At 48.2% G+C, this 13,142-nt stretch overlaps 1 protein-coding gene across 3 annotated transcripts in view; it reads left to right on the forward strand.

Annotated features, from left to right (window-relative positions):
• Positions 1–13,142, forward strand: part of LOC138521307 (sodium channel protein type 4 subunit alpha-like) — a 3,496,387-nt gene that overhangs the window by 3,012,941 nt on the left and 470,304 nt on the right. For all 3 annotated transcript variants that reach the window (XM_069634046.1, XM_069634045.1, XM_069634044.1), the window contains one exon: positions 8,847–8,984. In XM_069634046.1, coding sequence (XP_069490147.1) covers positions 8,847–8,984 — 138 coding nt within the window. The remainder of the gene's footprint in view (positions 1–8,846; positions 8,985–13,142) is intronic.

Consider the following 13,142-nt stretch of genomic DNA (forward strand, 5'->3'; position numbering starts at 1 on the left):
TGAAAGGGGCAGGTGTTCCCAAAGATTCAGAAACATACATAGCCCATAAGGCCCAAGCCAGGGCCCAGGGGTGAAGGAAGCCCACACCCTAACCAACGACAGAGGCCTATTCCCAAGCGGCGCCATGTCCACTCAAGAGGAATCCTCGTCAGAGGCAGATGATGCGTCAGGGGGCGCCCCCAGCACAACACAAGCAGCAGAGGGTACATCACAGGTACTCCACATGGCCACCATTTTGATCTGCACGACACCACCAACTTAGTACCCTGATGGGGTACATGGTTAAGAGACTTCAAGTTCTATGTAGGTGTCATGATTCCTGCCCCTCATGTCCCCAGCCCACCAAGTTGTCAAGCTGAAGCCAGGCCACAATCACCTACATGGCCCTCAAGGGCCTCTCCATCCCTCCAAAGACCCACTTGGAGTCAGACTTGGCGCTTGTGGCACCAGACTCACTCACTCCCATAGGATAACATTGGGGATTGGACTTGTAGTGCATTGATGGGGACAAGATGGATGCCCCCACATATTTCGGTTCCCAGAACTGCATGTGCAGTCTAGTCTTTTGGGTGTGGTTCAGCCCAGAGACACCTGGGATACCCAGAGACTATTAAAGCCACGCCCAGGCTGAGAAACATGCTTTGCGTTTTCTGCACCTGCAGTGTGACACTCACCGTGTTTGGATCGGTCTCCAGTAGGCCTGCATCTTTCTTCTGCGCTCAGCTCCTGCAAAAACAAGAACACTGTTAGGAACAGCCTTACCTTGCGGCGCTTCTGCCCATCATTCATCGCTCCTTCTGTTCTGCTGGCATCTTCGGCGGTGTCATTGCCATCCTGGCACGCCGCTTCTTAAGGAAAAGGGAAAAGAACAGAAAAAAGGCATTAGTAAGCATTCTGCAAATCTTCACTTATTTTTAAATACTGTACGATCTTCAAACGCTTACCTGAATCCCAGCCGCTCTTGCAGAACTCTGTCTCTGGAACTTCTCATCCATCTGCAAGAGGGAAAAGACACTCCAGATTAGCGTGGAAACATCTAGAGGCGCTGCATACCGCGCTTACCCACCGCATTTGTTCTTCATAACCGGCATCCACGCTGAAAACGTCGCAGCACCTAAAAGACACAGAAAATAACTCAGTTCAATGCAAATACGAAAGGGGAGCATCGCGCATCGCACTCTCACTCACCTTCAGCGCTACTTATCACAGCAGCACGCCGCCATCCCCGGACGCTGGCCATCATCTAAAGAAGGAAAGGAACGAAGTTAGAGAACTGTTCAAAAGACTCATTATACTTACCTGTCGGAGTCTTGCCAGTGAAGTAACTAGGCAGCAACGAGCCTGCATCAATCAACGCGCCCCTGCGCTGAAAGCAGGACAGAGAGCACACTATCCAAGAAAACAAGGTGAGCTGTGGATCAAAAGGAAGGGTTGTACCCCGGGGAAGAAGGGTTCAAGCCCACAGAGACAATAGGGAGTTAAACTCTACCAATCCTTTGTTTCAAGCCCAGTCTGCAGTTGAATAGCCTCCAGGGAAGCGTTCAAGGTCGTAAGAGGTCAGAACAGGCTGAGTGACGTCCCCTTGGATACCAGGTGAGCGTTACAGTAGGAGCCATAGAGCTCACTGATGATGCCTGCTTGAAGAACATGGCGGTAGGACCTACAGTCGAGATATTGCAGGAGAGCTTCTCAATCTGGACACCGCATCATACAGAGACCTTCAGGGCAAGCTATCAGAATATTTCACCCCGCACACCAACATTGATTATGAAAGACACATCTTTCACACCAAGAGACAGGTAAAGGTCGAATCCCTCGAGAACTTTGTCATGAGACTTTGCATTAAACTCAAGTACTGTGAGTTTCACTGTTACTCCAATGAGGTGGCCCTGCCGTCCCAGGTAATCGCTGGCTGCGTGTCGCAGCCCTTCAGGAAACAACTACTGCAAAAACAGCGATCACTGGAGGAGATCCTTGCACTGGCCAGAATGGAGGCAGCTGTTGAGTCCCAGCTTGACAGTCTGGGAAAAATAACAATCCAAAACCCGGCGACAGACCGCAACGTCATAAACAAATTGTCAATATCACCGTCCCAAAGCGGGAAATGCTCTAAAGCCACATGTTTCAGGTGCGGCTATGAATATCCTCACCCAGGAGAATGCCCCGTAGTAGGACAGAAGTGCGCTGCCTGTGGCGGCATGGACCACTTCAGAGCCGTCTGCAAGAATGCGCCAATCTCCACACCTGGCAGACAGAGATTCCAAGAATGGCGACGGAGGAGCTTGCGCCCAAGCCTGTCTGGCAACAGGTCGGAAGGTGACCCGAAGAATCAATGACAGGAAGAACGAGAACGCAGAAGCACGTACATCCGAGATCCTGGGATTTAAATAGAGGCTGCGTGTGTAAGTAAATGGCCATCATCCAGGATAGGAACTGCACAATCTCTTGAATCCCCAGCATCTTCACTCAGAAGATCACACATGGTTTGTGGCATAATGACAGTTTGAGCTGTCTTGGCAACAGGAGGAGTGAATTCTTCACTAGCTGTACAAAAGTCTGTGTTCAATTGGCTTGTAAGCTAATTATCTGTGTTAAGCTTTAACTGGTATGCATATGCTAAGGTCAGGTATTCCATCTGCTCTGTATGGGTCTGTATCTGTTTTTTGGTTCCAATTCCTCGCCTTATCATGTTGATATTTAAAGACATTATGTCAGGTGTTGGACATATAGTGTCATGGTCTGGTGAGATGTGGCTCTTTGAGAGATTCTTGTAATGCAAGTAGGCTCATTATCAGCACCTGAAGCACCATACCTGACGGTAAACAACCTCCTCCCTCTCTGGTCCTGGGAAAGTGAAAGCAGTACTGTTCTCTAAGATTTCTGGGGATTGCCGTTCTAAGACTGCTGCATAGGAATAGCCAGAGAACTGCCTCAAGGTGCATTATGAGATAGGTAGTTTGTGAAATGAAATAATGAAGTACCAAAGTCTTGTAAACGGAAAGTAAAGACTAAAATATGAATAGGTATGGTCCGGGGAGGATTATGGTGGTGCATGTGCCAAATAGCCCACAATAGATGCCAATTGGTGCTCCAGTGGCACAGTTGTGACAACAGCTAATATCATGTGGTGCCTTTGAGGCACACACACATCACAGATCCCTCCTCCCTAAGGGGATTGGCAAAGTCAACAGTTCCGGGTCACCTCCTGTTGCCGATTGAAGAGAGATGGATTCCGAAGAAGCTGCACGTCACAAAGCTCCATCTTTGCCAGGTCTTGTTACCACACTGTGCAGTTCCCTGCCCTTGTGTTCTTCCTTGCCCCTGTCTTTTGCGTCTTCTTCCTTGATCCCTTGTTGTCCTTAGAGCCCTCTATCCCCTAACTCCCTCTGCCTGGATGTCTTCTATTATTGGCTCCAACTCCTTCGTTTAAGTCCTGTCTTCAAGGAAAAGCACCATCTCTTCCTCCCAGGGTTTTTTTCTTGGAAAGGTTTCCTCTGTTCGGGCATTAGCTTGGGACGTCACCCACACTGCAGTGTTGTTCCTTGCTGGCAGGATGACGTCTCATGAGGATTGTCCATATCAGCATTTTACAAGAACTGCTTGTCTAACTCTGGTGAGAACACCCTCTGACACTGGGTGTTCTGAAGTTTTCTCTGGAACAAAAAAACTCTGTCCTCTCTTTCCCAGGAGGGCCTGCTTTTTTAAATTAAATGCAAATTCCTACTTGTATTGGTTGTTTAGAGGTGTGCAGGCATATTTCAAACCTATGGCGAACAAACCTTTTTGTGTTTTGGTGTTGTTGTCACTGGCTTAGTTGTTACGCTCACCTGCTCTTTGCAGGGATTTTGGGGCACCGTTGCAGCCCTCCATGGAACTGGGTTCCCTGGGTCAGGCTTCTTCCCCTGCTCCTGCGTTGTGGACTGCGCTGGATGTTGATACTGCCCCTGCGAGAATACGAGAGGCCGTGAGAATGCTGTGATATGACTGTGGTTTCCCTCGAACTCTTCTTCCCAGAATGTGGTGAGCATGCACCTACCCATATAGTCTCACCTGTTTATTTATGAGGGTGAGCTCTCCGTCCTGCTTCTCAAGTGCAGGGGCGCCGTAGATAGACCTAGTTTATTCACTGGTCCATGTGTGTGGCAGCCCTGACCGGCTGTGGCTGAACCACTTCAAAGGTAAGTGTTCTTCAACAATGATTATTGTCTGTATTCTTTGCAATATCTTTTTTTCCGTGATTATTGTCCGTATCCCTTGTAATGTCTTTCCTTCTCCCCAATAAGTGATGAGAGGCCCAGCGGAGTTGCAGTGCTGGAAGCAAGCCCAATGGAGGCCTGAGGAGTTTACAATGTCCCAAATAGATGGTAAGTTTGGTTCTAAGGTCAAGCGCGAGGATTGTGATGCGTGCAACCTTAGCATAATGTCTTTAAGTTGTTTCTAACCTTATTTGTGCTTTTCTCCTGCAGGTATGGCCTGGCCAAGTCAGACGGGGAGCAGCTATCCGCAGATCTGCCGGCGGGTGATGGATGGCTGGATCAGCGAGATTGCTGGCTGAGATGAGCTCCTGAGTAAGTGTTGGAAGCCCGGAACAGGTAAGGATGCGCTCCAACTGCGGTGACGGCTGGGACCAGGTAAGATGCGCTGTAGGCGATGATTATTGCTGGAATCAGGTAAGACATGCTTCGGGCAAAGGTATTGCTGGAGTCTGGTAAAATGCGCTTCTGGTGATGATATTGCTGGAATCAGGTAAGATGTGCTTCAGGCAATGATATTGCTAGAATCAGGTAAAATGCGCTTCAGGCGATGGTATTGCTGGAATTGGGTAAGATGCGCTCCAGGCGATGGTATCACTGGAATCAGGTAAGAAACGCTTCAGGCGGCGGTGAGCGTTACGCTGCTATAAGCAGACTAACGCGAAGCGCTTGCATGTGGGTGGGGCAGGCTTAAATAGCCTGGTCCCAGCCACGCCCCTGGACGTACATGGAGGCCCTTCAGGGGAGGAAATAACACGTGCACCAGAATAAAAGTGTGCAGAGCACACTTTCTCATGAGCCTGGTGCCAATGGCGCCAGGACTTGGTCCAACTGGACCCTTTATGTGATGGAGCTTGTGGTCCTTGCTCTGCGGCCATGACATTAGTGCAGCAAATATTGTGTCTGCCCAATAGTCACTGTAGTTGAAGAATAGAAATTGGAGCACACTTTCCGTGCCAACTACAGGTTTGTTTGAGTTTAGATCTGTAGCCGTAATAACTAACAACAAGATCAGTGGTTTGGCGATTTTATGATTTATTAGTGCTTTTATCGCAATTGCAATGAGAGCTAAAGGTTGCAGCTCACCTCTCTTGGATATATCTGACTGGAATTATGATTCCAAGTGCCTCTCAGTAGAGAAAATTGCTGATCCGATGAGATTCGGCATTTGCAAAATGGTTCTCGTGATAAGAATGCGTGTGACGTAATTGCCTTGGAATTACGTCTGCGCCATGATGTCATCATGTTTTACAATCGCTCCTAAACAAAAAGTTAAAAAAATGACATTGCTAACGTGATGGAATGGAACCGGTTCTCCGTGCATAATCGTGCTTAAGCTAAGTTTGCGCAATGCTGTCATTGTGAGTTGTAATCGCAAATCTCTACAATTAGGGCCTCCTAGTTTTATGAAGATCGTTTTTTGTCCGGGTTAGGGCCAACCTATGCAAGTGGCCATAGAAAGTTTGTAACATGGAGAATGCACATACATTTTGTTTTCAATATTAATTTTAGTGATCGAAAACAGTTCAAACATTATTGAGAGGAAGTTGGTATTATTTTGAGGGTGAGGACGCATGGAGTTGCTTGGTTTAAGAGAATGCAGTGAATTGAACCTGTAAATAAGATGTGGAAAATAGATCTAGATGAGAATAACGATGCTGTGATAAGAAATAAGGAACATGGGTGCATATGATCACATATCGCTGTACACAAGTCTGAAAAAAGAGACTATATACACAATTATCTTGTTGATGGGTCAAGTAATCAGTGTCTTGTATGGCAGAAATTGCAAAGCTCATCCATAATTGCATCATAAGTAGTTGAACGGTTCATTGTCTTGGTTCAATCCTGTGGAGCAAGTATCCATGATGGTGATCCACTTTGCTTCTTTCTGTCTGAGTAGTTTTTACCTATTTCCTCTGTGAGGGCATTAACTTGGGACGTCACCCACACTGCAGTGTTGTTCCATGCTGGCAGGATCGCATCTCATGAGGATTGTCCATATCTGCATTCTACGAGAACTGCTCGTCTAACTCGGGTGAGAACACCTTCTGACACTGGGTGTTCTGAAGTTTTCTCTGGAAGAAAAACTGTCCTACCTTTCCCAGTAGGGCTTTCTTTTTTTTCATTAAATGTGGAATTCCTACTTGTATTGGTTACCTGGTAGGATAGTTGTAACTCTCCTTTAATTAATGGTGCCAAGTAACAACTTTTAAGTGTGTCGTCCCAGTGGAATTGTGTGGGTAGCCTCTCAAAGTTTACAAAAAAGGCACTCAAATCTTCCCCTTCCCTATACAGTTGTAATACTCCATGGGGAAGGGACCTAGTCATTCGAGAGTTTCCTGATGGCACTGGTCGGCTCATAACTATTGATTGTTCTCTTCATGAGAGACTCTAAAGATGGGGAGACGCCATATTCAACCGAGAGAGTTCTTGAGCTAGATCCACAACTACACTATCTCTAGTTTTTGAAAAGCCTTCAGGTCCTGGGGACCCAAGTTTGTCCTTGTCTTCGGAAGTCCCAGGGAGTTCAGTAGGGAGGGGAATGGCAGGTTGGGGTGGTGAATGGCTTTAAGTAACTATGCAAGGCTGCTTCCTGATTGTGCCCAAGGATGGCTTGATGCCCCACTGTCCTATAGGAGACAATTTATCAATAGTTCTGGACGTATGGTGGTCTGTCGGGGTCTGAGACTTTATCGTGTCTTGCAGATCTCACTTCTGACACCACTTGTTTTTATATTGGAATCAGGAGGCGGATAATTCATTGTGGTTTATACTCGATAGTTTTATTTCAAATCCAAAAACCCATTACTAGCCCTATGACTCTGGTCTCTATACTAAGGAAATGAAAAGAGTTAAAAGAGTGCACATCACGTGTCATACAAAGTAAAGTCTTCACCATTTAGAAACCTAAACTTGCCTGAACCCTAGCGCTACCGCTACAAAGGAAAATAATCTAATCAGAGCACAAAACAAGTTAAGGGTCTTCTCCCAGAATAGTATATTTTTGGCTAGTTTCTGACCCGCCCTAGAGTATCTAAGGATTAGGCGAGGGCTTCTTGCCTTAAGTTGGATTCCAGTATTATCACCAGCAAATGTCTCTGGGTCTTTCGCCCAATCCACAGTTCCAGCACAAATGTTCAATAAGTCTCCTTGGGGCTTCCCGCCCAATATAAAATGGAGTAGTGAATATCTCTATGCCCCCTGCCCTCGTAGTCAGTACCGGGCCTTGTCCAGCTTGGTTCAGAACCCCTTTGGCTGCTACCCCTGCCTGGTGTCTCGAGTTGCACACACCCTCTTGGTGTTGATTTTTTGGCGACCAGCTCTGGGCCCGATGGATACTCTCCTTGCCCTGGATCTCGGGTTTCATACCCCCACGTGGAGTATCTGGATTCTCAGCTCCTCTTGTGCACTTCACCTTCTCATCCCGGTTTTGTGCATATGGATTCTCGCCCTGCTTCAAGATGTCAGGTGCCTCAGTCCCTCTTGGGCTCTTTAGATTCTAACCCAGCTTGGGGTATATGTGGGCCTATCCACCTTCCTCCTGGTTCCCCGAATGCACCATTTACCTGGATTGCTATGCTGGCGTTCCTCAGAAAAGGCATCAGCACAGCTCTGGCTTCTCTTCTGTCTTCCACATCAGTGGGTGGCTTAGGTGCTTCCCATCAGTTTGTGGCAGGACCTTGGATTTGGCTCCTGGCAATGCTGGTCAACCACATTTCATGTGGTGTCTTCCCTTGTCCGGCAGGGCCGAACTACTTAAGCTTCTGGCATGGTGTGAGGTAGCAGTGTTCTAGGCATCTAGGCTCGGCAGGTTTGTGTGCCTCTCTCCTGTTCTCCCTCCCTCTGGTCCTTCTCATGGGACCATTATTTTCTTCCCTGAGAGGAGACAGAAAACTCCTTTGGTCCTTCATTTCATACAATGAGGGCAACAGTAAAGGGTCAGAAACTATAACAGTTGTCTCTTTATAAAAATTCCCATAGTTGTCTGGTGTAATCCCTGCATAGGTGATAAATAACATTAGCTTCCTGAGACAAGGGAGGATAACACCTGCCTTTTTCAAGGGATAGCCTGTCCTCTAAGCGGGGAGGTCACTCCCAGTTGGATCCCGCTTGTGCCGTCCCCTAGGGTTGTTAAGCTTAGCTAGATTTGTCACAATGTTCAATATGCAAATATAATTATGTAGCACATAAAGCAAAAATATATATATATTTCACTATTTGATGGGCAACGTTATTATACATACCTCATCTCTGTACATACATGGCTGTGTATGGAATGATGAATACAAATAGTATCGTCTTAACAAGTAGGAAGATATTAAGACACACACTTGCTGTACAACTCTCCAGTTCCTAAACCGGTCTTACTCAGGCTGAACAAAAACCCAGAATAAATACATGAATGGGTGCCTCTCCAATGCATTTGAAACACTAAAAAAAGCCTTGTTCTGTTTAATCCTTGTTCTGTTTTTGCCTTGAGACATGATGCACATTTTAAATGAGAGGATGGTTCCCAATGTTTTTTTATCATGGCAGATTTTAACTTCTGGTTATTAGATATCTAAATCACTGTTCACTCTCTTTTTTCAGCAAGGAGAGCAGCCAGAGTATGAGATCAACCTGTACATGTATCTATACTTTGTCATCTTCATCATCTTTGGAGCTTTCTTCACACTGAATCTTTTTATTGGTGTAATTATTGACAACTTCAACCAGCAAAAGAAAAAGATAAGTATCCAACTTACTGTGCATTCACATTCTGCCATCTATGTGCTAGAACATTTCCTTTCAAATAGTGGTATCAAACAAGACTGTCAGATCTACTGGATATACTTTGAGAAATGCTGTGTATGGTTTATCAGTTTTTTCGCCAGCACGCATCCCTGAACTGATGATATAATTAAGATTATTTGGATTTGCAATTGTTCTGCATACATTTCTCTATTGGAGGTTTTTACAGAGTTTTCAATTAGAAAAAACTCTAGCTAGAAAGTTGTGAAGTCTTAACAAATCACATTGTGGTGCCTACAATTCATTAGCAGTAAGAATCTATTGGGAATTTGTAGTGGATAAAAACGTGTCAAGTGGGATATGAACTGTGGCCCACATTACGAGTAGGCCAGTAAGAGCGTGTTCATTATCGGCATGCCGGAACGTGCGAGACCGTGCCCGCATGAACCCGCTAACAGTGGGTGATTACGAGTGCGCGAGCACGCTCGTTCCCCTATGCCGGAAGTGGCAAAACCGCCATACCGGTAACGGCCCACCAACCCCCCTATACCGGCATTGCGGGTACCGCCCATTCCGTAACCGCGTCATAACAACCACTAAACACCGGCATGGTAATACTGGCACGGTATTACCGTGGCCGCAAAAAAGGACCCGGAAATTTCGTCATCGCGCAGGAAGGGGAAATGAGCCGGCGGCCATCTTCAAAAACACAATCCATTGCCATCCTCCATAACCACTACACTCGTGTTGTTGTGTGCCACAACTGAAGCAGGATGTCGAAGGCCACCAGTAAATCCTCCCAAAGGAAGAGGAAGCAGCGTTTTTCGGATGCTGAACTCACTATGCTTGCTAACACCCTCGAACAGCATGCAGACACAATCAGGAGCACAGACCTCAAGCATGCGGCCTAAACCAAAAAAAAATATGTCTGGCAGGAGGTCGCTCAGAGGGTGTCGGCAGTGGGGAGCACCCCAAGGAGTGTACGTGACTGCCGGAAGCACTGGGACGACCTCCGCCTCAGGGTCAGTAAGATCCTGGCTGAGAACAGGAGGGCCGCAATGGCGACAGGCGGTGGCCCACACTCCCCTTTGAAGCTCACCGCATGGGAGGAGACCGCAAGTGCATTCATTGACCCGGAATCCATAGAGGGAATAGGAGACCAGGAGTCCGGCGCTGCAACTACCACAGAGGAAGGTGAGTGAACCATCACATCCACGTCTACCAAAACATGATGTGGCACAAGTGATGTGGAAGTCAGACTAGGCAAGGCAATGCATGTTCCAAGGCTACATCAACACATCCATAGAATAATGAGTGCCACACCCTGCACCACGCGCATGCTGAGTGAAAATCCCAATCCCAACAGGGGGCAACATGACCCAACCATGCCCATGGGACCCACCACACAGACACCAAACCAATGCTATGCCACCAGCCATGCATTGATTGCCAACATGTCCCCTCAATACACCAAATGCCACACACCAGAAATGAAATGATGCCTGAATGTATGAACATATCACACCGCAATACATCATAGCTGCCATTTGACAGCATCACTGATGACCTGCATCTCTTCTATCTCCCAGGCACTGATGAGGAAGGTGGAACACAGGACAGGGGTGTGAGTACATCCAGTGCACGCAAAGGGACCAGGGCCACCGCCACCCCCCCATTCAAGAAAATGCCTGCAGCAACACCCAGTGTGCCACGCAAGGCATCAACCCTGCAGGGGGCACCTGCAGCGACAGAACAGCAGCAGGCACCCACAACAATGGGAGCCGTTCCGCCAGCCACCACGGATGTAGTGTCCACAGAGGTGTATGATGAGGCTGGAATCATGTCTGGAACAAGCCCCATTGCCAGCCCCCACCCACCTGCAGAGTCTGAGAGCCTGGACGATCCGTGTCTTCATGACTCTGACCTTGGAGAATCAGACATTGGGATCTTCCAGGAGGACAGTGTCCAGGACGAGGACCCCACGTAGGTGCCTTCCACCACCCTGCCAGCCACCACCCTGCCAGCCACCAGTACACCTGCGGCCGACACCTCCTTCGAGGCTCGCTTAGCAAGGGTAGAGGCCCGCCAAGAGTCAATGCTGCAAATCATGCGTCAACAGGTCGACGCTGGGAATGAGGCCATGAGGGCCATAGCCACGGCCATTGCAGCCAATACAGCTGCTGTAGAGGCATCTACGTGTGCATTCAGGGAGTGCATGGGGTCACTGACACAGGCCCTTCTTGCAAACATCCCGCAAATGCAGCGGCCACACCTTGGCCCAGCCATGGGACTGACAATAGGCACCTCCACTACAACAACCCCTTCCACCTCGGTGCAATCGAGCCCTGTGCGGTTAACGCGGAGGAGCGCACGGCACTCGGCCATGGCACCCCCAGACCCAAAAGTCGCAAAGAAATAACAGTATGGGCAATGACAATTTGAAGAACTACATTGGTGAAGGGAACACTGTTTGTTGCACAAATGGGGACATTTGGGATCTGTGGGGTGGGTGAGGGAGTTTGTTGGGGTATTTTCTGGGGTTTGTGGGGTGGGTGAGGGAGTTTGTTGGGGGAGTGGGCACATTTTTGCAGTTTTAAATAATACACAAGCTGTGAGAAGAAAAATCCATGGCTGGACATTGTTATTTTTCGTGTGCATCCATTTAATGTGTTAAGGTGTTCAGTGCCCAACTCCCAACATTCCCTGTGTGCATGTTCACATTGGCCCAGTGTCTGACTGACACAAGTCTTTCATAGTCCCTGTGTTTCAGAAGTATACTTGAATTCGCGCTTGCCGTACAGCATGGCCATCCCGTGCATCACGTACTGGCAGTGGGGCTACTTCACCTCCGTCTCCATCCTCATCATCCTCACCCGGCCCATGCATGTCAATGTCAGGTGACAATGGTACATTTCTCCGAACGCACATGTCGTGCAGCATGACACAGGCCATGGTGATCTTTGACACCTTCTCAGGCCTATATAGGAGTGCCCCACCAGACCTGCTGAGGCAGCGGAACCACCCCTTCGACAGGCCAAAGGTCTGCTCAATGACAACACGGGTACGGGTGTGCACACGATTGTACTCCTCCTCATGGCCATTCTGCGGGTTAGGCACAGGGGTGTGTAGCCACGGCCTCAAGGGATATCCTCCTTCACCTGCAAGCAGATTCAAATAGGTGTGTGTCACTCTGAACTCCCGTAATTCAGGGAGCACAGTCATGCCGCCAGCTATTTGGTGTGGCCATGCACATGTCCCTGTAAGCATGAAAAAATGTTATCTAGGTGCAATCTGTACTGTCACGAGGTGTGGTAGTCTGGTTGGCATTCAATAGATGATGCAGGGTGTAATCATGCATGCTGAGGCAGATGTGCTGTGGTAGTGCAACAATGTTTTGACTCCAGTTCATGCTGTTCATTATTTACTATGCATGGTCACAGTGCCCACATAGCCACACTTGCCGTCCTGTTCATTCATGCATTGCTTGCCATCACCATGGTGGCCTGGTTGTGCCTCTTACTTGTTCTCATTGATATGCATTATTTGTGATATGTGGCCCAGTGAAGTGTCATGTACCGTTTGACTGGTTCAGGTCAGGAGTGTTTGGCTCTGCATGCATTCTCCAATCACTGGCTATTCCCACCCAGGTGCAGTATTGCCCCCCCCCTTATGCATCCCCACACATCAGTACCCCAAAGCACTGCCATGGGACGGTAGTGCAACTCACCAAGCAGCCAGGCACGTGGTCTGGCATGTCGCTCCATTTGATGGGGTACCGTGGATTTACCCAGTAACCTGGCATCATGTGTTGATCCAGGAAATCGGGCGCAGCAATGGGTGATGATCTTCCTGGAGTCACATACCATTTGCACATTGATGGAGTGGTATTGTTTGCGATTGCGGTACACGGCCTCTATGGCATGGGGGACTATCAATTCCACATGGGTGCAGTCGATCGCACCAACACAATTGGGCATGCCTGCCAGTGCATGGGAGCCTACTTTGGTTATGGCTATCTCCTGGGCAGTCCGTGGTAGGGATATGTGGGTGCTTGCGTGCTTCTGGAGGGCATCCAGCACTTGGTTCAGCATGCATGAAAATAGTGCTTGTGAAATGCCATGCAGCTGGCCCACTGTGTGTTGGTAGGTGCCTGTG

This window comes from Ambystoma mexicanum, chromosome 13 (genome assembly GCF_040938575.1).
Source record: "Ambystoma mexicanum isolate Mex_15411 chromosome 13, UKY_AmexF1_1, whole genome shotgun sequence".
In the NCBI taxonomy this organism is placed as follows: domain Eukaryota; kingdom Metazoa; phylum Chordata; class Amphibia; order Caudata; family Ambystomatidae; genus Ambystoma; species Ambystoma mexicanum.